This window comes from Vespa velutina, chromosome 3 (genome assembly GCF_912470025.1).
Source record: "Vespa velutina chromosome 3, iVesVel2.1, whole genome shotgun sequence".
NCBI classification, from domain to species: Eukaryota; Metazoa; Arthropoda; class Insecta; order Hymenoptera; family Vespidae; genus Vespa; species Vespa velutina.
The window spans coordinates 5,828,770-5,855,193 of record NC_062190.1 but is presented as its reverse complement, the minus strand read 5'-3'; the positions used below and the strand labels follow the sequence as shown (position 1 = coordinate 5,855,193).

Here is a 26,424-nt window from a genome sequence, read left to right as displayed (position 1 = left end):
ATGAAGTATTTTACAATTTAATATTAATTACAATCTTTTTGTTCTTAATGTGAATTCATTTATCGATATTAAATATAATCTCATAAAATTGATTACGTGAATATTTATATTAATTTTGATGATAAAGAAAAACTTTTGTGAATGAATATATTTTATTCGAAATATGTATATATTTCGGAATATGTATAATTTAATATTAATTGCAATTTTTCAAAAACATATACGTTTCTTCATCCATATACTGAATGAATCATCTAAACTTGAGAATGTTCCTGTAGATGATAAAAATAAATTACTACGTAAGAATATATACGATTAGAAGCAGAAAGGATATATTTTACAAAGTATTATATGAAATTTCTTCAAACAGAATCTGATTCTTTAATGTACTTAAACTTCATAAAACAAATCAAAAAAGATTGAATTATCCTATGTATTCGTATTATCGTAATTAATGTAAAAGAAATTATTATCTTCCAAAATTTATAAATACCAGAGTTGATTATTTCATATGTTAATCGGATTTTATTTCATATAGCATTCAATTTCTTCATTAAAAGTAACCGAGATATATTCACATCCAATTTTAGAAATATATATTATATATATTATATATATTATATATATTATATATATTATATATGTATTATATATAGATATAGATATATATATATATATGAATTGTTAATATTAAATTACACATGCATTTTCGGACTTCAAAGGAAATTGAGATGGGTCATCAGAGTAGCAGAGGTTGGGGAGTAGTACCAATTACGCTGATCGTCGTCCTGGCATTGCTCTGCCTTCTACTGATTACCCACATCGTTCGTAGCCGTTTCCGTGGTCGACTGTCGCCATCAGATGCAAGCTATTCCTATCCACCACAATACTACAAGTGCGTGCCTGCTTACGACACACCGATGCATCGAAACGAGAAGATCGTGCCACTGTAAAAGACTGTTTTCGACGATGCACAACATCCCCGATGTTCCTCGTTCTTATTTCTTTCCACGTTTCTTAAAGAAAAAGAAAAAGAAATTTCACGAGGATCTTGGATGTTGATGCTCGTCGAGGGATAAAAAAAAAAAGAAAGAAAGAAAGAAAGAAAGAAAGAAAGAAAGGAAGAAGGAAAACGAAAGAAGAAAGAAGAAGAACTAATCCGGTTCGATTTACTTTTTTTTTCTAAGAAATCGATATAACGGAGTTGAGAAATAAATAGGACCTTTGCGAGTAGATTCAGTATTATTCTTAAGAGACGAGCGAGACGTGTTTTTGAGGGAGATCAAAGGGAAGAAAAAAAAAATAGAAAGAGCGATGTATAAAATGGGGTGAGGACAAAAAAGAAAAGAAAAGAAAAGAAGAAAAAAAAGAAAAGAAAAAGAAACAAATTATTCGACGACACCCCTTGAATTTACTACTTACTCGATCCCCTCGAAATCTCGTTAAGAAAAAGGAAGATGAAAAAGAAGAAGGACTATTAATATACGGTATCGTTTAATCTGTAAATTATAAAAAAAAAAAGAAGAAAAGAAAAAACGACTTTAGCGTAAAACCGTCATTGTAAGTGTGCTAACTAGCGTTAACCCTCCTAGCTCCTAACTTATATACATATACATATACATACTGTATATATATATATATATATATATATATATATATATATATATATGTGTATATATAATATGTGTATGTGTGGAAAGAGAGTACAGAAAAATAGAGACGGGTCTCCATCGTAGTATTAGTTTCCTTGATCTCTCTGGACCACAACGCGATTAATTGATTAATTAGTATAATTAATATTCGAAAATCGATTATTGTATGCAAAGTAATTTTTTGTTCTTTTTCATTTTTTTTTCCCTTTTCTATTCGTTAAAAATAATGTGATAAAAGAGTTTTATATCGTGTCTTAGTTTATATAACTCTTACATTAATTAAATAATTTAATTTAAAAATTTCTTACAAAATTATGACAATTTTTCATACTTTATGCTCGAATTTCATTTTCATTTTTTTTTTTTTTCTATTCCCCTTCAATGATCTTCAAGATCATTCATTATTGCTTTGAACGTTACATTGGCGATCGTTTTCGTTTCTATTAATAAAAAAACAAAAAAGAATAAAAAAGAAAGATCGAAATTCTCATCTGAGAGAAATATCTCAGACAAAATTCGAAGTGCGAAATGAAAAAAATATTAATCCTATCCGAGGTCCAATGAAAGAACTAACGAGTTGCGTCAATACATATATATGTATAATCAAGATAAATCTTAGGTTAATCCGTTCGTAACTGTGTTATTAGATCGTTCCTATATATATATATATATGTATATATATATATATGTATATATATGTATATGTATATATATATATGTATATGTATATGTATATATATATATGTATATATATATATATTATATGTTTATTGCTACCTTCACTCTCTTAGCCAACGAGATACATTTCAGTGTGTGATTCTCCAAAAAAGGAAAAAAATAAGGTAAAAGGATAAGCATGAAAAGTGACGAAAGTGTACATATATGATATCCTAATTAAAAAAAAAAAAAAAAAAAAAACAAAAAAAAAATAAAAAAATAATGAGAGAAAAATTTAGTATAAAACGTTTTAATCTGCGCTAATTTGTTAATTTGTTTCTTTTTGTTCGCAAAATACAATACTTAGCCCTTTAATCGTCATCTGGAAAACAAAAGAAAAACTCGGTCTTTCGCAGTGCATTGAAATAATAAATTCGAAATTCGTCCAAAAAAACCGACGAATTTTCTAAAGACTGAGAGAATACAACTTTTTGCTATGTACATACGTGCCGACGACTCGTCTAATTTTTTTTTGTTTATATTTTTTTTTATAATTAATTAATTATTTCCTTGGCAGTTCAACGGTGAAATTGGATTGTTTGCCGCGAGTGCTCTCTCGAGTACTTTTATACACGTATAGATATAACTTTCATAGATTTCGTTCGAAATTTGATAAAAAAGAAAAGGTAAAAAAAAAGGAAAAAAGAAAAACATAAGCAAAAAGAAAAAATTATTTCAGCGTGAAAAAGAAAACGTAATGTGAATGATACAGAAGTGTTGATAGATTGTATAAATGGACGAGAAAAAAAAAAGACGAAAAATTGACGAGTATAAAATCTCAGCAAATCCGCAAAAGAATAAAGTTGAGTCGAACAAAAAAAAAAAAAAAAAAGAAAAAAAATTTGTAACGAAAGTGTGTTTCCAAAGAAACGATGTGAAGTAAGATAAATTTGGTCAAAATTTTATCATTGTAATGAGAATTCGCACATATCCATGTACTTACACACTCGCACGTAACTCGTATTATCTGCCGCAAATTAACACATACATATATTTTTTCAATGTGACACGTCTTTATATATGTATATATAAATATATACATATATGCATATACATATATAATTAAATACATTGTATTATTACGTAGTTAACGTATAGTGCGCGTGCTAGATTTATTTATATGATAATAATGTACGAGTACATATATATATATATATATATATATATATATATATATATATATATATTTATATATATATTATATATATACTATATACTATATATATAGTCAATGAACAACACAGGCTGTTTCGTACTAATACATGTACATCTTGGAGACAATATACATATACATATCCATGCATGCAGATATATATATATATATATATATATATATACATACATATATATATATACAACATATATATTTAGAATGTTCATCGTAACGATCGCCATGACGTTCAAGCCACTTCCAACAAGTTAGAACAAAATAAGTAATATAATAAAAAAAAAATTAATTTTCAATCGTTAATAAATTACAAAAATTAAATAATAAATATTGGAAGTTCTTTCCAACTAAAAAAGATATCGATATGATAATCCAAATAAAAATCATTTCATTTAACAATTTTTACATATTATTTAACAAAAGTAGAAATAATCTAGATTTTTCGTAAGACAACAAATTTTTCGGTGATCGTTCATTAATATAATTTTGTTGTTGATTTAAAATAAATAATTTTTTTTTTTTCATATCCACGTTTCGTCGAACTATCGAAAGTGATTAAAAAAAAAAAAAAGACATGACGACCGTTACATTAAATATTTTCCAACAACATTCATACGTATGTATATGCATATATATTTGTATATATATATTTATGTATGTATATATGCATATGTATGTACGTGCATTTAAATATCGACAAACATGGAATACAATGGGCGATGTGTACGTAACGAAACAATTTCTCGTTATCATTAAAAACTAACTAAAGAGAGATATACTAATTAATTGACGATAAATAATAACAAAAATAATCCATAGATAAGTTCGAACGTAAAAATCGCTTTCCTTACTCGACGACTCGCTGCAATAAATAAATTTCACTTTAACGCATTTGTCGTACTCGAACTCTCTTTCTGTCATTTTTCAAAAAGATCAGCTTGTATAAAAACAGATGAAAAAATAAATTAATTATTTCGTAAACTTCAGTAAGATATAAAAAAAAAATTGAGTTATTCGCGTCAAAGAGATTTACAGATTAAAAATATATTATATATATATATATATATATATATATATATATATATATATACATAAAAATACGCAAGAGATGGGGATGATTATCTGATACATTATTCTAAGGAACAGAGAAAGAGAGTTAATGTCTGAAAGAGGTTGTAAGTTTTTGCGTGGTGATGATAATTGATAAATGGATATAGTCTTATGCTTATACGCTCTTTGTACAGTTTCACTGTAACTAAAATCATATCAGTGTAACCTAGAGAGTAATTTAATATATACGTATATTATATAAATATGCATACGTATACATGTTTATGTACGTGCGTATGCATATATATGTATATATACACACGAATACACGCGATACACATATGCAGGACACGCATACATATTACGTACATATGTCATGTTCAAAGATAGCTCTTGTATGTTAAATAAAAGAAAAGTAAATAAAATTGTTGATACGTGATATTGTAATCCGATGTATGATAAGACCTTTACATAAAAACATAAACTCTTTTTACTTTTACTTTCGAAGTAAACGACTAAATTAGTAGACGAAATTAATGAAAAAAAAAAAATGAATAAATAAATAAATAAATAAATATTAAAAATAAAAAATAAATAAAAGAAATTTCGATATCTCATGCAGAAGTAAAAGTTTCAAACACCTTAAGGACCAAAGAAGCTTTATCTCTAACATTTCCAATTAAACTTGTTTGCTGATAATTAGCCGAAGTTTAACGTCGCGCCATTCCTCTTTTCTAATTTTCTTAACCAACTTATGGATGCATCGTAACTTCTTAACGTCCTTTCAAAACGATCCTTCTATTGAGTTTACTAACTCGTTTTAATGAGACATTAATACTGCCAATTTTACCTCTAAACCGCATGAACCTCCAAGTTTTCTCGAATCTAATACAAATATAGTGACGTTAAGTTTGTAAAATATCTTCAGAAGATGGTGAAATTTTATAATTTACCGTTTACCAAGATAAAAAGAAAGAAATACACAAGAAGCAATATAAATGAGAAATTAGTAAAACAAGTTTTTAATTATTTTTTAAATCAAAATAACTTCTGCTTTTAATCGCTGCTAATCTCTTCTTTTCTTTTGCCCTATTTATGAAAGGGTTAAATAGTACATCTTAACTATTAACAAATGAATGAAACAATAATACAATATATGTACGTAAAATTTGAACAGATCCATTAATAATTTTTTATTGATTGGATTGCTTTTACTAATTACATGTATATACAATAATTTATGTACTTCGTTAATGTTATAATTAGAAATGAATATATTCGAATTACGTCAGACGAGTTAGAATCATCAAATTCCACTACCAAGTAATCAAATACCCCATTCAAAACATCTGATATTCTAATTTTTGTATAATAATTATTTAATAAATAAAGCTTTAAGGGACTCTACACAATAAATATTTTTTTCTATTGAAATAAAGCAAGGGCTCATGTCTAAATTATCGAAAACATGATTTATTATAAATTCGTGCAAAAAAACCATCACGAGAATTGATACGTGGAATGCATTAAAAAAAGGGAGGACAGAGATCTCTATTAAAAGAGATATCTACTATTACCGACTGCTTCTTTGGTAAGCAAACGATTTTTATTGTTATTGATCGATAAGATAGGAATCACTACTATCATCCGAAATTTGATCAATAAAATTTATATCTACTGTTGCATATATAGAAGTCGGTAAGGTAGGACTTATCTATTGAGCCTGTTATTAATAAATTATCATATAAAACAATCGATAGTACAGATCGATAATTAAATTACTACGAACTTAATTAATGAAACAGACTTCTTAAGGCTTTTTATTTTTTATTTTAAAAGGTTTTTATTTTATTTGAAAAAAAAAATTGTATTATAAAAATTTTTCGAGAATAGTTTACGTACGAATAAAAAGCTTCCACAAAAATTCATCAAAGAGACATCGTAAATCATATCTTTGTCTTTAAAAGGAGATCGTATTCATCAAAATCGGTCAAGAATTAAGCCTGTTCTCATTGATAACGTAAATCATTAAAAAATGAAGGATAATCAATAATCTTAAGTAGTATAAATATGTATAAATATTTCTTTACGCTGTACATATTCTAAAGAATTATGAATCATGTCTATCCATTTTCTTTCGAAGATTCAAAATCATTCATACAAAGCATCAGATATTCTTTTACGTGGAGGTGCATAGTGGGGGAAAAAATTTTGACTGTTTGACATGAATGGAAATTAGCGTCACTGAGGCTTCATAAATTGAAAGAAAACCATTAAAAACAAAGTTTATATCGTGAATTCTTATAGTTATGATATCTGTCCTATTGTAATAATTATGGGGTCATTCGAAAGATAAAGATTTTTTTTATGATATTAACTTCTTAAATTTTTTATATAGACTTTTACTTACATGAAAATTACTACAAGAAATTACTATAAGAAATATTTTTAAACAATTTTTCCAGAGAAAATAATATTTTTCAAAAATTTGAAAATATAGTTTCTTATAGAAAATCTTTGTCTTTTCTATTTCTAATGAACTTTTGATCATAAATATCGAATAAAAATTGCAACCTTAAGATTTTATGACGTAAACCCTTGTAAACGCATAAGAAATGAATCCCTTTAAGATAGCAGATAAATTTAATAAATATCTGGTCATGTCTGTAAGAGATTTAGAGCTGCTAAACATCAAGTATGTACACAAATATATAAAGTGTTCTAAGTACTATCAGTCTATAAATCTAGAGTTTTTTTACAATTAATTTTTACTTTTATAAGAGAAAAAGATAAAGTAACAGTAAAAGTAAAATAAGTTTTATTATTAAATTATTGAACTTTGATGAAATACAAAAAGTAATTCTAATTTAAGAGATAAAGAATTTGTTACCAATACAAATTTAATACAGGTATTATATATTCTTATAAATACTTTATTATATATTTTATACAAAATTATTTATTACCAATTATGGGCTAAAAAATTTGTCTAAAGTGTTCCTATAGTGATAATGAATGATATATAGTAATTCCAAACAAAGGATCTTAACTGAGTTATAATGTAAGTAGATAGATAAATAGAAATAGTTTCATATGTACATTCATATATTTTCTTCATCAATAATTGGTACAAATTGTATAGAATATTTTTCCATATCACACTTTAGAAAAGAGTATTAATATCATTCTATCATATTTTTTATACTATTTAATTGTTCCATTCAAGCATATTTTATTTATTTGATATTTCTAATATCAAATATATATATATATGTATATTTTTTTTACATTCTAATAGATATAAATATAAATATATCAAATTTTCATTTATTATTATTTTTTACAGAGTGATAACAAAATTGATAAAATATATGTAGACATTTTGACGTTTATTTTGTAAAGAAAAAATATTTAATATAAAAATATATGCCTTTGTAATATATGCTTCATGAATTCGCTCGTAAATTGAAACAGTAGATTGGTACAGCGGTGTATTATCACAAAAGTCGAACCGCCAGCGCTACAACGGCCATATCGATAAAATAAGTGCCGTACAGTCAATATTTTGGCGCCCCCTCGTTCGCGAAAGGTATATGAGTGTGTTCGACTAGGGAGATATAAAAATTCTTGGAAACTAAGCTGGTTCTTATATTTCGACGATATTGAACACGTGACAAGACAAATCTTTGATATTTCAAAGGGTAAACGTTGAATAATTATTATTAAAAACGAATATCGGAGAGAAAAATATATATATTAAAGACTAAAGTGAAGAGGGAGCCGTGAAACGCGTGACAACGTCACTGCGCCACGATTACTGCCACGATGGCCGAGGAGGCAGAGATAAACGATAAAGCAACGATGGAAACTATAGCACAGAATATTCTTGAGGTGCGTGAAAATAGAGAATATTGTTTGGTTTGTGTGTGTGTGTGTGTGAAATGCGAAAGTGACAAATATCATATCGAATATGAAGATTTGATTTTTTTTTTTGTAAATGTATATATCTCCACACGCGGTTTATTTATCCGTTGCAATTTTGACAGGTCAGTAGTGGAGGCGGGTCCACGACGAACGACGTAAGTACGCTTGAATTTCAAGCTTCGCAAGTAATTTCTCGTCTCGAAGAAGCTGTAGAAAGGGGTGCCGATGGCGGTGGTACAACTTGGAACAATACTTCGGGTTTTCTTTCGCGTGCGAAAAGTCCTGAAGAAATATTAAGTTTGATACAGGTAAATATTCTTGATATGGATGCCATTGCTCTTACACGATTGGTTTGACTTGCAAACGTGAGAAAACGATTGGTTCTCACAGCTTAGAATTATCTTTTTATTGGTTGTCCGTCGCGTGTTCAACACTATTAGCTTGTTTTATATTGGATATTTTACATTGGAGGCAATTTCGAATGCTGACGATTTTATTTTAAAATTGAGTTTTACAAATAATCTTCAATATCTATGACATTATATTTATAAATTTTAATAATAATTTTCAAAATTTTCTTTCTAATTTCATGTAATTTTATGATATCGATAAATTATTTTTGATATGATTGTTGATTGAATTTAAATAAGAATTCATATAATATTCTTATTTTGTATTATTTTAACGTTTCATAGGATTTAGTTATCCATGAAGATGCACCGCAAACTACTGAAGATGATACGGGAGAACCAGCAAATAGTCAAGTTACTAATTTACCTACTTTGACGGAAACAGCAAAGCTAGCTTTAATAGCACATACTATCTCTGCTTATGCAGTTGCACTTCCAAGGTCTCATGCTCAAAGATTAGCTGGTCGCTTAGCTGCAGACACAACGCGATGGCTTAGTCATATTTTTCGGTTTATGGATTGTGCTTCTTCGTTCCATGAAGATCATTTGGAAGGATTGGTTAGAGTAACTAGACTAGCTCTACATCGTAAATATCCTAGATATATGGAAGAAGGATTTACAGCTCTTGCTTCATCGTCACCTCTTATTTATAGCTCAGTAGCTGCCCCTTTAGCTGTTGTTCAACATTTGTGTAGACAGGTACATCAATTTTTGTATTATCTAACAATTTAATTCACAAATAATATCTTTTAAGATACTTTTATAATTATAAGAATATGTGATAGTACTTCTTCAATTACAGCTTTCTTTACCACTTCATTGTGTAAGACCTATTCCTCATAATACTATGTTCGGGTCACGTTATAGTATGGATATTGCTGCATTAGAAAGACGTTTAGCAGAAGATACGCAATCTAATAATGTTACACCGTTATTAGTTTTGGCAGAAGCAGGATCTGTATTAACAGGTCATTGTGATAATATCACACGATTGCGTGCTATTTGTGATAAGTATAATGTTTGGTTACATTTGAGAGGTCATTCCTTAGCAGCATTAGCATTGAATAATTCTACAAGAGATTTGGTAATTGAACTGATATTCCTTACATATATATGAATGACAAGTTTATGAATAGTGAAATATACTTTTTGTTTTAGCCTTCAAAGATCGCAGATAGTATTACTTTACCATTAGGTGTATGGTTAGGTATACCATCATTACCAGTTGTTGTATCCTTTTAAATATTCAATTTATAATTCACAATTGTGATCTTATTCGATGAACAATTTATGTAATAATTTATTTTTTCTTAATTATTATTGTTCAGACATTGTATAGATTAACAGATACAAAAGGTGGAAGACCCACTACACGAGACACAACATTATCCCTTATGTCTGGTTTAATGGCAGATTCATTGTCAAGAAAGTTACCAACATTACCTTTATGGTGTACATTGCAAGCTCTAGGTAGAGATGGTGTACAGAATAGATTTAAACAATGTTTTTCAGCAATTGAAGAATTGTACAATAAAATTAAAAAACTCAGTTGTATCAGTTTATTGGTATGTTATATATTTATTGAAATGAGTTCTTAAACAAATTTTATAAATCTAACTAATAAAATTATTTCAGAGTCAAACACCTGGTGGTGAATCAGGATCATATACAATAAACGATCTTTTAACGAACCCTGTTAACAGTTCACAAATATTTGAAATTGTTTCAAGTTCATTAGTTTTTCAGTTCGTACCTGCAGATCGTGATCCTCAAGCCATAGAACGTGTACCGCCTTATTACGATAAATTAAATTCTTGGTTGGGACAAATATTGCAGAGGGATATAGAAAATGTGCAAATAGAACTTTGTGAAATTGAACATCATGGTGTCGCTATTCGCATTTGTCCTTTGGAAAGTCCTGAACAGCCACCAACTTCTGAAGATATAGATAATGTAGTAGCATGTCTGGAGCAACAAATAGTAAGATAAATCTAAATTTTATTATAATAAAAATATTGTTTAATATATTTTTATATAAAACATCATTATGGTTTTATCATTAGGAAATATTGTTGGCCACAGTCGAGCACAAAGATACTTTCGTTCGTTTAGTTTCTGAGAATGATTCATTACACCTGGTAGAAATGCCAGGTTGGGCAGGCTTAGGTGGTGTCAGATATGCTCCGCCAACTTGGATCCATGTTATGACGGATCAAGCTAAAGAAGAATTGAATAAATTAAATACGCAATTAGTAGAAGCTTTACGGAGTACAGATGCTGCTTTTTCTCTTGGCGAAGGAGCAGATGGATTAGCTTGTGTGCGATTTGGCATGGTTACACAAGATACAGGTTCTTTTGTTATAAGTATCAATTGATCAATTAGATTATCTAAGTGACCATACATTTAATTAAATTATAACTTATATTGTGATTTGTAGATGTGGCAGAATTATTGTCTTTAGTTCTTCAAGTAGGACAAGAGGTGGAAGCGAGCTCAAAATTATTAGATACTATATCAGAAGTGGTTAAAAGAGGTATCGAAGCAGCACAAACAGATTTAGAGAGAGAAAATGCAGAAAAGCTTTGGCAAGAGGGTATCTTAAGGCATGTACCTGTAGTAGGAACATTAGTCAATTGGTGGAGTCCTCCTTCTAAAGAAACTGGAGTACGAGGACGCAGTTTAAATTTACAAGCTGGTACAAATGAGCATATTTAATAAGTTTTAACAAAATTCAATCGTTACCAATTGTATTCTTATGCATTGTTTTCTTTCAAATAGGAGTTGTCGAGAGTACGGAAAATATTTATAAGTATCATATGCAATTACAACCAAATGCAACTAACAGCAATGGTTCTGGTGCAAGAACACCACCTCAACCACTTGTACAAACACCTGTTGGAGCTGGAAGCCAAAGTCATAGTCGATCATCCAGTCATTCCAGTCTTCAAAGTGGTAAAAGTATTTCGGTAATAACAAATACTACTTGTCATCCTCAAGTTAAAGAAGAATCTAGTGAAGTTAAATCGTAGTAAATATTACACACATTATGAATATAACAATGATTTCTCTCTTCAAATAATAAGAAAAGTGGACTTGACAGGTAAGCAATGAATTTATAAAAAAATTATGTAAAATATTTTCAAAAAAAGATACATTAATATTTATAGAGTGAAGTATTAATTCCAAAATTTGTATATTAAAAAGCTTGTTAACAACATCGTAAAGTAAAAGATTGCTAATTGCTTCTTAAGCGATTATATAAGAGCTATGAATCATTTTACATTTCTAAATATTTTTTTTTTTTTTTTTTTTTTACGAAAACTTTTATTATAGACATTTTCTTTATGAATCTAATCCATTTTTAAATTGTCCTTGGCCCTGTGTACTTATTAAGTGTATCAAATTATTTCTTTAACGAATTGATATAATTAACCACGTGGTGATACATTTTCTTTTTCATAGCACAATATCTTTCTTTCTATATCATTGAAAACAATATTATATTATTTTCTCAATATAAGATTAATGTGAATAAACTTGATGGATAATAACAAATAGATACATTTATGACAAATAAAATGTTATAATAAATATTTAATTAACATTTGACCAGGCAATGCATTTTTATAATAAAAATTGTTTTTTCTTTTTGTATTAAACTATAATATTTCCTAATCTCGATCAATTTGTTTTTATTCATCACGTTAATGTTAATAACAAAATATAATGCTTTTATAGCACAATTATAAACGATAAATGATATTTAATAACTCGCGATAAGTTAACGTGATATTGTGATTTCTTTAAGTATTAATAAGTGCCGTATATTTGATAATCATCTTCTCTCTGTAAAAAAATGTTTCCTTTATTTTTTCTTTCTTTTTTTCTTAAGTAAAGAAATAAGAAAAGGAAAAGTGTAATTAAGTTTCGTAACAGTAATTGAAACAGTTCAAGAAATAAAACATAAATCACCAAAGACATTAGAAATACAGTGAAGCAAGCTAAAATTTTTCAAATGTTGCTAAATTAAATAACATTTAATCACGCATAATGGAATTTGTATGAAGTTCCAATGCAATTATTGAGGTAAAATGTTTTCATTATGAAATAATCATGCATTGTTGACGGATAAATAAAATAAATTAAGCTGTATGTATATTTATGTACCAAACAGTTGTAATAAAGTATTGCTATTAAATAAATATTAAAATACGTAAGTGACATAACAACGTTATAAAAAGTATGAAAAATTAGATTTTTAAGGAATTTTTCAAAACAATCTACATATCTTATTTATATTTTTATTTCTCTTTTTGCAATATTCGCATACCATTACAATAGGAGGAATTAAATCTGGCATATGGCAATTACACACAATTGTAACTCACAGAAATGTCATCCAGTGACAGATTTCGGCTTATACTCTTGAAATAATTTCCTTTATTACGATCTTCATTCAAAGTTATCCACATCACGCAAACAAAAAAAGAAACTTTTATTGAAATCTTAACTTATAATACATTTTTTCAATAGCCTCTACACACTTTTTAAATATGTAAGTCTCTTTCGCGCAATGAGAGAAAAACACAAAATATATTCACATACATAACTTACTCTCTTAAAAATTACTATCGTAACGCTTTAAGATTTTATTATAACAATGTCGTTATGGGAAAACAAAAAGTTCACCATGTCAATGACCGACAAGCATACATTTATATATATATATATATATATGCATTTCAAAACGTTAAAACCTTGCAAAGAAACGAAGTATCAATGTAACATATTTAAAGATTTTTAAAGATATTACCATAATTAATCGTTTGTTAAGAAATCTAAACAAATGATTATAGCGCTTTGAATCATACAATATCAGTCTTCCAGGGTGCACAAAAGCTTAGGTCATTCAGAAGTAAAAGATGATAAATGATATATTATCACATGTTCGTACTTTTAATCGATGTGTAATACATTTTATTTTATTCATCGACGACTTATCCTTCTTCTCCTTTTTCTTTTCTTTTTTTTTTTGATTGCTAATAATTATTGTGATAAGTTTTTTTTTAGGCTCATATCAGAAAATGCATCAATTCAAAATGAATATTTCTTTGTGTCTTATAATTATACTACTTCCACTATCAATTCTTTCGAAAATAATTAATTCTCTTTCTCTCTTTCTCTTTCTCGCCCTTCGTATCCCCTTCATACAACTTCTTCAACTTCTACTAATTTTTCTATTTTTCTTCTTGTGTTCTACCCAACGCTTCATACATACTTGTATAAAAACGATTTAGCGGGAATTAAATGCAATTGTACTTATTAGAAAAATTGATTCTTAAATCTTCTCTCTTTTTCTCTCTCAGAATGTGGTATTTTTTTTTAATGGTACAAATTGACAAACGATTAGAATAAAAGTTTCATCAACAATCGTCTAGACTACGTACGTACGACTCTCCCATATTTAGAATTTAACAATATTTCCTTTTCCTAGCTCTGGTTTCATCAACTTGTAAATAGTCGATGCCACTGTATTCGTACAGACAACGAACTTGTGTGCAATTTTTTTTTTTTTTTTTTGACCGGACCAATCAATGATTTTCCTTTTATCGAGTTAACTTTTTCTTTTATTTTTTAGTTGTAGCTTTTCCATTCTCTTCTGAATAATTCAGAAAAATATTTTTGAATGAGTTATTATTCACGCTTTTGGACTGTGTTAAACATTCGACTTCTTCGAAGTTTTTTTTTTAAGTATTGTATTACAATTTTTTTTTTATTTTTTTTTTATTTTTTTTTTTTTTTATTTTTGTTAACTTGGACAATTCTGTGTATTTGATCCCGTTTGCGCGTGTTGCAGCAGTCTTCAACGACAGAGACGATTTTCATTCTCTAAGTTTTTCGTCGCTATTCTTAAAATTATTATACTCAGTGTTCTTCGATACCGTCCGAGTTTCAAATCATTTACTCATATCTTTTATCATTAATAGATCTCATTTTTGTCTCCATTCAAAGTCGTCACGCGCGTGAGTATATTTTAAGGATTGAATATTTAAATAAATTTTGAACTTGCTTAAAAAATTTATATTAAATTTATAAACTTTATTTGAAGCCCTACAAATTTGAAAGTGAATAATTTCCACGATTAAGTTAATTATATATGAATAAAAATTTAATTAAATATGAATTCACGTAATTAAAAAATAAAGCTTACGTCTAATGAAATTGTTTATCAATACATACATACATACATACATACATACATATATATATATATATATATACATATACACACATATATATATATGCATATATAAAAAAAAATGTGAATTGATATACATTAATTGAAAAATAACTTGAAAGAAAAATATAATTTTTGCAAAATAACTAATCTTATAATTAATCGTTGGCAAATATTATTATTATTATTAAACTACAGCGATATCTCAGAACACTGAATTAGAATGAAGTCGTGTTACACTTTACGTTTTATTTATTCTCGAATAATATTCTCCCTTAAAGATCTAAGAAAGGTATGAGCGTGTGTCTGACACTTGTATCTAATGTAGCTTCAATGATATTAGGTATAGTAATAGTAGTAATAGTACAATTATCTGATAAAACAGTTTAGTACCTTTTTCTTTGTTTTCTCTTTACGTTTGAAAAATTGAGCTCCTTTTTTTAATTTGGCAAGATCTTTTCTTTTCACATTTTTTATTTTTTTCTTTAAATCTTTCATTAATTTTTTCCTTTTCATCGTTTAAACGAACGTACACAAGTTTTATTTAGTGACTAGGATACTTTGCCTTCTATCAGCAAAATAAACAGCACGCATAGTTCGTTTTTTGGATTTGCGTACGTGCTGTGTGTGTGTGTGTGTGTGTGTGTATGTATGTGTGTGCACGTGCTTTTCAAATGTTATTAATCGCCGATTACTTATAATTAATGTTCAACTAAACTAAATGTTACTATCCTATGCGCTACTATTTTCTCTTCTCTCTTCAATAAATATTACAATTATTTACAACCGATGAAACTTTCGCTATTTGCATTCACCTTCTTACACCTACTCTGTATATTTAATATTGCAATGGTAATGTTTTTACGAATTATATCGAAGATAAGATTCTAAAGTCACTCTGGAAATTACAATTATGATAGAATGTTTCTTTCTTTCTTTCTGAAATGGCACTCTCTCTTCCTCTATTTTATTTTGGAAAATCGGTGAAATAAGAAAGTACAGAATAATGTGTAGTTGTTATGTTTTTGTTTTAAAACTCGTAACATCTAGATTCAAATTATCACACTTTACACATTTACTCGATTATCTTTATGAACTAATATATTATTTACAAGTTTACTGAATTATTTGCGGAATATAAAGTCAATCTACACAGATTCGTTGATAACTTATTATTTAAATTGTTTAATCTTTTATTTATTTAGGTCTTGTCTAGACTTGTTAAACATCTTATAGGAAGACTCTGCGCTCCGCAGAAAATTCAATAGCTTAAGTATTTTTCTGTCTGTATATGTTCATGTCATTGTATATATATTTGTGTATGTGTGCGTGCGCGCGCGTGTGTATTTGTTTTATTTCTTTCTTTAATATTATTATAATTATTATTATTGATAATAATTATTAATTATTACTATTATTATTTTACGATTTAAAAACAAAAATACGTAAGAAAGATCTGCCCTTCCGATACTTCCACACAAAAGGCCATGTATATTTATTTACCTCATAGTAAATAAATCTCAAAAGGCTATATAATATTCAAAATTCCCTTTTTTTTTTTTTTTTTTTTTTTTTTTTGTTATGTTTAGACTTGCTGATACATCAGACGATTATTATTATTATTATTTATTTATTTTTAACTTTGCACTAGTCGTATCAAAACTGAAAAAAGAACGTGTCGTTGATGGGCACGTTTGTGTATGTTGTGTGTGCTTCCGTTACATTTGTACTTAAAAAGTATATATATATTTATATATATATATATATACATATATATATATATATATATATATATATATATATATATATATATATATATATATATATATTCGCCTGAGTATTGGCAGTATATCGCGAATTATTTATTTAATAAAAATTCTCATTTGGGAGTGCGTTGCTCGTAAAAATCTTCAGATTCGTCATTCTGTGCTGCATTTTGTTCCATACTTAAATTATTAACGATGATAAATATACGCATGTATCACTCATCCGTTTTTCTTTTTGTTTTTTTCTTTATCGTACGGTAACTCGATATTTACTGTACGTACATACATACATACATACATATATATATATATATATATATATATATATATATATATATATATATATATATATATACGTATTACGTATTCGTTACAAGAAGTTTACAGAATGACTCACAAAAAATCAACACAGATTTCACATTATACGCCGCATGAATAAAAATATAAAAAAGATATAAAAAATTGTCCTCTTGGTATCTCCTTCACGTTAGATATCGTCGATGTTTAACATCACGATTTTTATATATATATGTATATCAATCGATATTATCGATAGGAGTTTTAGAACGTATGAAAGTTCACGTTCTTATTTGTATATGCGATTCGAATATACATTTTTTTTTTTCTTTCTTTTCTGTAAGTCACGAGTTGAAAATAATAATCACCAAATATATAGATATATTATTGGATATTATCATTTTCTTCGTGGATTAGTGATTTTTCCGAAGATTTTTTAGATCACGTATCTCGAATGAGAGAGAAAGACAGTAATGGCTGAATGTTCGAAAGGGACTAACGTAGAAGGATCGACCAATTTTTTCTGTACATGATATACAAATACAAAATTTTATACATACATATATATATATATATATATATATATATGTATATATATATATGTATATATATATATAATATAGCACGCCTCCGATGAAATTTCTAATATCTGAGACATGTTTGACCTTTCCTCCTCTTCTTACATTTTTTTCACTCCTTTTTTTTTTTATACATAGATCAACGATAGATCTCATCCGTTCAAGCATCCATGCCGGGAACCTCAAAAAATCGAGCGTTTATTCGAATCATTTCCTAAAAAATTCCTAGCTTTGTTAGACCGTATTTATTCGTTTTCTCTCATAATGGTTATTTTTATTTTGACTGCAATTTTTTTTTCTCATTTGATGTTATCAATAGGTCGCTTAAAGTTCCGTAACAGCATATAGATTAGGATCACTACCCTGTACTTGACTCAACGTAGCTACAGTTGGTTTTTCTTGTCTTCCATGTGCTCTGTTATATGTACCGTACATATTAGGTACAGCATTATTTTGCGCTGTACCATTAAACTGGCTACGAGTAAAATTTCTATCCAATGTTCTCACTTGATCTTGCATTTGATCTTGTATGCGAATATTAGGTGCTTTGTTTCTCACCAATGATCGGAATTGATTCATATTAGTTTGCGATCGCGACTCGAATTCCCAACTTGGCTGATTCGCTGGATTTGGTGGTAAAGGACGATTTTGGTTCCACGCTGGCGTTGGACCACGTTTTAAATTGGCTAAATTTTTCGGATCCAACGTTTGTGTTTTTCTCGAATCTTGAAAAGTCGCCAAATGTGCAGGCCCATGTGAATTGTGAGACAGAGTACCGGTAAAGGATGCCACGCTTGGTGTCCAAGGTGGTTCTCTACCTAGGATTTTATATATTCGATATAGTATTCTAATGTAATAATATCATATAGAGATGACGAAGGAGAATTTATTATTATTTGTATATCTTTTTTTGAAATTTTATCTCACCAGACCCTGCGGGGGCGTGCCCTCAGTAGAAGTCACTAGATTCTAAAGTTTTGCATTGCTTGCTCAAAGTCGCGTACTGGCCAGGTTGATCTCCGAGTCCAGAACGGTGCTCAGTTCGTCCACCTGTCGACTGCTGATTATGCTGAGACGATTTGTGATCCCCGCCTCCTCCGCTCCCGTTAACACCCCCACCTCTATAAACGGTAAACAAAAGAGAACAAAGTTGCAGCATTATCTTTCTCTTAGATGATTCCTTGTCACCTAACTTATGTCAGTTTGAATCGTTTAATCTAAATAAAAAAAAGAAAATGTAGATGTTAACGATGATGAAAATTAAATGAACAAAAAATCAAACAATTATGAATTATGCGTGAAGATGTAATAATAATTCGAGCGTCACTAATGAATTTAATATTGTTTAAACATTCGTCGTTGAAACATCGAAACATTATAATTCATACAAACATGTTAAAATACAGTCAATGAGAGAGTAATAAAAAAAAAAAAAACATCGAACGCACACAGTTACCGTGTTCGATTTAATCACGTAGTTTTAATGAAATAGCTGTTAGTTCGAGGTAACGTGATCAAAAGATAAAATCGGTATTCACTCACTATCCTGTGCACTGTAGTATGTTCTATATAACAACGAAAGCGACATTCAGAAAAAGGCGCAGCGGAGCCTTGCGTTGTTAATCGCTAAAGCTTGGACATTCGCTTTCTAACATTTCCTTAATAATAAAATACTGTAGATTTTTAATTATTTTTTCCTAGCAGTTCGGTAAAAAATTTGGTATAGAAAACTCATGTCCATGCTCCATTTTATAACACTGATGCTTTAAACTATTATTCTCTATGATATCAAGTAACAAATTCGTTTAAATAAACATCGCTGAAAAGCGATTTTTAATGCACATTGCCTATAAAAAAGTTGAACAACTCATCAAATCTATTCTAAGCAATCAGCAATGATGGCATTAGAAAACGGTATTTTCGCGAAAATATTTAAACGCACCGACATCGTCTCAGTGAAAGTCTTTGAATATTTCATTTGAAAGATCTTGTTTGATAAAAGTACGAGTATGTAAAGGAGAAAAAACATAAAAAAGTCTCATGCACAAACTTTAACATGCTCTCGTGCAGCTGACGTGCTCGAGCAGTCGCAGTAGCGTAGGACGGCGGGGGCGGCGTTAGCAAGAGAGGCTGCTTAATGGTATTATGGGTGCCATGAGCATTTGGATTAAGAGAAGGGGCTGTAGGCGGGTACGACCCTTGGCCACGAAGGGTCCTAGCTGCTATCGCTTGAGATGCTGCCGATGGTGGCAAATATGGATCTTGTTCATCCACTTGATGGTAATCTCTTCTAGAACAAATCGTAACAGGCATCATATTTTGTTCATTCATTTCTTCATATTTGATTAAAAATTTAATCTAAACTAACCGTTTGCGTATATATATCCACGTGTGAGAATCAACCCATACCAAAACAGTAAAAAATAGTCCAGCAGCTAGACTCGCAAGTAGCATGAAGGTAAGGCCGTATCTGAAAAGTATGATCTTAATGCAAAAGTTTATGGAACACCGCGTAACGCGATGAGAATAATTGGAAAAATTATCATCGATTGAAATTAATGCTTACAATCCCAAGTGACATAAACTTTTAGCAGCATGAACATATTGCTTGTGAAGTGGCTTACAGTCTAGTAACGTTGCTAGACCAGATACGAGTCTATTGACCGCGTTAACGTCAGTTGAGAGGCTACTCAACTTGGGCTTTAGTTGATCATGCTGTTCCTTGAAGAGTTCTACCGCTAAGCGTGTAACAGTATTCAAGTTTAGCCTCATATTTTCTACAGCTCGTTGTCCGTCTCTTAGTCTCTGTGTAAAAGGATTCGTGCGAGTGTTCTCGCAATGCGTGTAATACGAGAGTACCTCGGAGGCCAAAGTGGAGGGTACCGATCTAGTTAAATAACCATCCGGTGACACGCAGAGATCACCGAGGGCAACCGATGTTGCTAAGTAAAGAGAGGCCATCAACCAAGAAACTATTACCGCAAATAGTCCGAATACAGAAAATCTGAAAACGATCGAACTTATTCATTTGTCGATTTTATATTCAAGAAAAAAAAAAAAAAGAATTCTTTTGTTCTTCGTTTTTCTTTTATTTCTAAACACTTACGTAATTAGAACACATCTCGAGTGTCTAGCAACTCCGACTACTAATACAACGCAAAGAACAAGAAGTGCACTCAGTACCGCCATAGTAATGGGCCACCTCAGTTGCTCGATTTTTTCTCCCATGCTAATGGCTCCTGCAAGACTGATCCCGCTTAATGGCTTCCGGATTTCGAAGCTTCGGTTGACGGCAATGCTCGTGTTTTGTTTCATACTATTCAATGCTACCAATAGTAAACCCAACATTGTTTTGTTGCTAACAGGTGCATCAAATTCGTCCCCCAAAGCAGTCAACTGCCGCTGTACTTTCTCTTGTAGTGTCGCCTCTATGGTGTCTGTCTGTAGAGAGAAAAAGATATTTTCTATATATACATATATACATCTATTTATTTATTTATTTTTTTCTTTTATTCTAAATTTAACTAGTCGTGCAAAGAGCCGTTCGACTTTCTCCACGTTCTACTTAAAGGCTGGATCAAGATACATTTTCGATACATATCCGTTTCCAATAAATGACGTTTTATATTAAGCAACGCGAAGGAAACGCAGATTGCAGCATGCAAGAGAGAGAGAGAGAGAGAGAGAGAGAGAGAGAGAGAGAGAGAGAGAGAGAGAGAGAGAGAGAGGAAGAGAGGAGAGGAGAGGAGAGAGAGAGAGAGAGAGAGAGAGAGAGAGAGAGAGAGAAAGAAAGACAGAGACAGAGACACTTGATAATCGTATCGACCTCGATACGATGGATCTTGACTCGAGTAATACCGCAAGAGTAGTTATAATTTACGATGACGGAGTCCATCGAGTTTTCATATCGATACAGAACAGAAAATGCAGCTAATGAAATTCGAAACGTTCAAATGATTCGATTATTGGCGATTCGGGATCGAACGATAATTTAGAATCGTTGCTGCATACTATGAACGAAAGAGAACGTGGTTATTGTCAATGGTCAATCGTCGTTATCAATCGAATCTCTATTGCAAATTTTCTATCACTTTTGTTGCCATATGTTATATGCAAATTATTGTTTAATTAAAATATACATATATCTCATTGAATATGTTAATAGATATAACTATACATTGAATTTGAATAATTTGAAATAATGAAGATGTATCTATATTGTCCTCAATTATTTTCATGATATCCAGAATATTCTGATATCTATTTAGACCTTGAAGATCGTGGAATTTGTCGAATAATATTCCAAGCAATTCGAAATATCTTGCGATCCAGTATCAAACACGAAACGCGTTTCATTTGGAATGGCACGTCTTCGAGGGATAGTTTAGTTTATCGATCGAGGTTGAACCTGGTTTCTCACGCCCATGAGGATCCCGTCGACGTTCTTCGCTGCCGCGACTAATTGTACCAAACCATTGTGAACGTCGTCATTGCCGTAAAGGCCAACAGCGACCGCTCCGCAGCAGAGCAACGCAAGGATGGCCAGTGAACACTTCAGCAGGGTTATCGACCTCCTGGGCCGCGGCTTCCGGTCGCAGCATCTCGTTACTAGATAAACCAACAGTACCAGTAACGTCAGGATCAACCAGGCCGCAGGAATACTCCCGAGGATACCCAGGCTCTGTAATTATTAACGATGATCATTAACATTTCTCTTTCTTTTTTTTTTGTTTATTTATTTTTTTATTTCTTTTTCTTGTTTCGTTTAGAAAAACTTTTATCGCATTGATATCATTAAAATGCGAATGGAAATTTTCATTCCATAATATTTGAGAACATTCAAAAAATATTGTATATACTAGGATTATCATTAATGAACTGAATTCGTTTGAAATAATTTACATCAATTTATTGATAATTTTCTAAGATCTATATTTGTTTAATACATTTTTCAACGTTAAAAGTTTGGTTTTTTTAGAACATCGTTTCTGAAAAAAAATTCGAGCCAGAATTAGCCGATTAGAGGATGTGTGGAGAAAAAATAAGTGAAAATGAGTCGAGCGAAGAAGCGCGCATGTGTGTTTATGTGCAAGTTTCAGAGGGTGGCTTGTTGAAGGGCGAGGCTAAAAAAATATGTTGAAGCGGGATAAACAGTCCTCCTGGTGTTCCCAATTACCACGACTCGGTGTCGCGTCGAGGGTGCTCAGACGTGGGTCTCCGTCATCCAGAGGCTCCAGCAGGCACCACCTTTCCTGACTTGGTTTTCACCAAGTTCTTTATGGGAATCTCGACTACGAAGTAACTCAACCCTACTCATCTCTTACTCACTCCCTATCGCAAAAGCAATGCATTCGCACGAAATTTCGCATTTATTCGTATCCCTCGAATCCAACACCGCCATCACCACCATTACTCTCTTCGACGTAACACCAAAGATAGGTAAAAAGAGAAAGGGAGAGAGTTAAAACGAGCTCGCTTTTTCAAGAACTACCTCCGACGAATATTCAAGTGGAACATAATTTCCCTGCAAAACTATGGCTTTTTTTATTTTCTCTTCCTTTTTTTTTCTTCTTTAGTGTAAATCATTGGTCAATTATTTCATTTTTTATATAGTTCTAATCAATCGTTATCCACTTTTTGTATAATTTCTAACTTGAAACTACCATAGTACAATCTAGTAGAATGAATTTTCAATTTTCAATTAGTAATAATATATAATTCACTGTATATATAATTTATTCGAATCATCATCGTCGTCATCGTCGTTGTCGTTGAAACGATCGAAATTGGAACATCATTATTGTCCTATTGTGATCGTCATATATGTAAATGAACATGATTGTACAAGATTGTAAGAGTAATTCTTGATTACTTAAACGATACATCCGTCAATGATTACCTAGGAAAATGTATCTTTATTAAATACGTACACGTACATACATAATATATTTATATAGTACAAAGTACTCAAGGATATTCATAGATAGGAGAGTTGATTTAAACATCAAAGCTTACTTGACAGAGCACCGAAAACTCAACGTAGTCAAACATCTCCTATATACCTGTCCTGCATTATAGTTCCGGTCGTTGATGTCATTGTAAACAATGGGTCAGTTCGTTCCGAGACGTCGAGCTTTACGTGGACTCCATTTCACTGACTTCGAGATACGAGTATTATTGTCTTCTTAATAAAGACGTAATATTTACTCGACCGATTCTTTGCACTCACTGCACATTATATTTCATTATTATATCATTTCCCTAACAAGTTAATAGATTTATTAGCTCGGTGATGTCAAACTCGTATCACATTCATAGTTATTGAATATACGTATGCATATATGTTTCCTTCAAAATTAATAACGATATATATATATATACATATATATATATATATATATATATATATATATATATATAAAATGATAAAATCTATGATAATGTAAAATCTGAATGGGATGATAAATTAATAAACTTGAAATTAATAAAATGATTAATAAAATTAAACTCGAAATATCAAACTATCGTATTAATAAAATACTAGAATTATAATTAATATAACGCTTTTAATCGTTTGGTAGGTGATTTTTAATAATCAATTATAAATATTTTTTAAATCGTCAATATATATGAATAGTTTGAACTATATAAATAATTAAATATCAGGATTGTATTTATTATATTACGTACTGATATTTTATAAAATTCTAATTAAATATTCAAAAATACTGATCCAATAAATAGGAGGCTTAATACAAATGATGTTAAATAAAAATATTTCTTGCAATAAAAATGTGTAGTTATGTATACAGATATACAATACAAGTGTTGTCGCCAAGACTTGAGTTAAACGAGCGTCGAAAGATTTGATTAGTTGAAAAGTAAACAAGATAAGAACAATGCCGATTTTTATGAACTATGAGTTGAACAAAATGATAATTGACAAATGTGATAACATAATGATTTCGTGCATTAAAACGAATGAGATATTACAATTTTAATATAAATTATGATCATTAACAAAAGCTAATATCCACAAAATTCAAATTTGACTCTGTCTAAGCAAAGTTGAAAATGTGATAGTGTGAGGATGAAAAGATAAAAAGGAACTGTGAATGTTGAGCGATGAGTGTAAGAGAAAGAAATAAAAGAATAAAAAGGACGAAACGAAAAGGTTGGAGAAGTAAATGGAAGAAGAAGGAGGAGGAGAAGAAAAAGAGAAATTCGAGTAGTAGAATGAACGAACGAACGAACGAACGAACGAACGAACGAACGAACGAATGAACGAACGAGTTAGCTGGACGTCACGGGTTGCAGTGGCAGAATCAACATGGAAAGCACAATGGCCCGGGAAAATTCAAACAATGCACAAAGGCATCGCATAATGCGCCTAGGGGCAATGTGTGGGTTTTAACGGGCAAGGAACACTCGTTCTCCACCTCCTCCATCTCCATCTCCACTTCCATCTCCACCTCTTTCTCTTACTCGTTGTCGTCGTCGTTTCTGGAGCGGCTTCGTCAAAATTTCCGAGAATACATTTTCGCAAAAAAAGAAAAATGAAAAATATGAAAAGAAAAAAAGAAAAATTCAAACTCCACTCCAAAACCGTCGTCTCTCCATTTTTCCCTGCTTCTTCGTATGTTCGCTCCTATGTATAGATATGTATTATATGTGTATATGTATGTATTGAAAATCATCGAGAGAGAAAAATATTTTCCTCCGAACGATATTGCTGTACTTTTGAAGCATAAAAAAATTTTTAGGTATATATTTTGACATATTTGCTAAAGGTTCATTTCGAATTGATAGGGTATATTGAAATATTCATAGCTAGAAAAAGCACGTTCGATATAATATGAATAAATGCATTTTTCTCTGTATCTAAATACAAATGGTTTATCGACATATACATATATACATACATACATACATCTTGTCTTACAGAGTTACTTGAATCGACACGACAAAACTGACATCGTTATCGACATTTTTCGACAGTTTCATCGTTCTATTACAAAAGACAGTCGAGCTTTTCAGGTCTGAAAATCGGGAATCGCTAAAAGCAATCGTGAATGTTCGGAAAAGTTTAGATGAATCGAAAATAGGTCTCTTGTTTCGTATTTACATACATACATATATATATATATATATATAATATATATATATACATACATATATATATATATATATATATTAACGCAAAAAACAAAATATGGGTTCTTATAAAATATTATAGTAATCATCGATTTCATTGAAATAAATGATCTAACCTCAAGATAAATCTCGGAATGTGGATTGAATGTGTTGTTGACTGAATGAAGAGAGACGTTAAGATGTGGCAGACTGTGGAAGACCCTTGCTAATTGTGGTACTGTGTATTGTTCGGGAAGCTGCTGACCACCCGCCATTTTGGAGAACCCTTGACTGCCGAAAACCCCGTTGAAGAACTTCTCCTTCTCGTCAAGACATGCTACGGTGCACCTGCAATCATTAATCACACATATTTATTTCATTTCATTCAAATAAATTATTTTGCTGAAGCAATTAAACAAAATTACTATGTAATTGAAAATTTTCATCTAATACCATTATAATACTAACAACAACAACAATAACAATAATA

The 26,424-nt window shown here is 30.1% G+C and overlaps 3 protein-coding genes across 7 annotated transcripts in view; 2 read left to right on the top strand and 1 right to left on the bottom strand.

Moving 5' to 3' along the window:
* LOC124947822 (cysteine-rich motor neuron 1 protein-like) overlaps positions 1 to 2,570 on the top strand; it is a 312,934-nt gene extending 310,364 nt beyond the window's left edge. For both annotated transcript variants that reach the window (XM_047490490.1, XM_047490491.1), the window contains one exon: positions 723 to 2,570. In XM_047490490.1, coding sequence (XP_047346446.1) covers positions 723 to 953 — 231 coding nt within the window. In that variant the 3' untranslated portion in view covers positions 954 to 2,570. The remainder of the gene's footprint in view (positions 1 to 722) is intronic.
* A 5,575-nt stretch (positions 2,571 to 8,145) lies between these two features.
* Positions 8,146 to 13,143, top strand: LOC124948030 (putative pyridoxal-dependent decarboxylase domain-containing protein 2). Of its 2 annotated transcripts, XM_047491057.1 has the most exons (10): positions 8,148 to 8,478; positions 8,634 to 8,819; positions 9,207 to 9,620; positions 9,724 to 10,005; positions 10,080 to 10,151; positions 10,250 to 10,486; positions 10,557 to 10,901; positions 10,985 to 11,270; positions 11,360 to 11,617; positions 11,701 to 13,143. In XM_047491057.1, exons 1-10 carry the CDS (start codon positions 8,413 to 8,415, stop codon positions 11,949 to 11,951), a joined length of 2,397 nt encoding a protein of 798 aa, XP_047347013.1. In that variant the 5' UTR covers positions 8,148 to 8,412; the 3' UTR covers positions 11,952 to 13,143. The 2 variants fall into 2 exon arrangements, with proteins under 2 accessions (XP_047347014.1, XP_047347013.1); XM_047491058.1 differs by lacking the exon at positions 11,701 to 13,143 and having other exon boundaries at positions 8,146 to 8,478; positions 10,985 to 11,281; positions 11,360 to 11,522.
* Positions 13,144 to 18,520: 5,377 nt separating this feature from the next.
* Positions 18,521 to 26,424, bottom strand: part of LOC124948031 (protein tweety) — a 27,424-nt gene continuing 19,520 nt past the window's right edge. The window contains exons 2-9 of one of the 3 annotated variants that reach the window (XM_047491060.1): positions 26,072 to 26,282; positions 22,210 to 22,482; positions 20,908 to 21,242; positions 20,368 to 20,805; positions 20,170 to 20,271; positions 19,852 to 20,091; positions 18,729 to 18,922; positions 18,521 to 18,619 (exon numbers count right to left, since the gene is read on the bottom strand). In XM_047491060.1, coding sequence (XP_047347016.1) covers positions 18,751 to 18,922; positions 19,852 to 20,091; positions 20,170 to 20,271; positions 20,368 to 20,805; positions 20,908 to 21,242; positions 22,210 to 22,482; positions 26,072 to 26,209 — 1,698 coding nt within the window. In that variant the 5' untranslated portion in view covers positions 26,210 to 26,282 and the 3' untranslated portion in view covers positions 18,521 to 18,619; positions 18,729 to 18,750. The remainder of the gene's footprint in view (positions 18,620 to 18,728; positions 18,923 to 19,851; positions 20,092 to 20,169; positions 20,272 to 20,367; positions 20,806 to 20,907; positions 21,243 to 22,209; positions 22,483 to 26,071; positions 26,283 to 26,424) is intronic. The other 2 variants (XM_047491061.1, XM_047491062.1) reach the window with 2 other exon arrangements.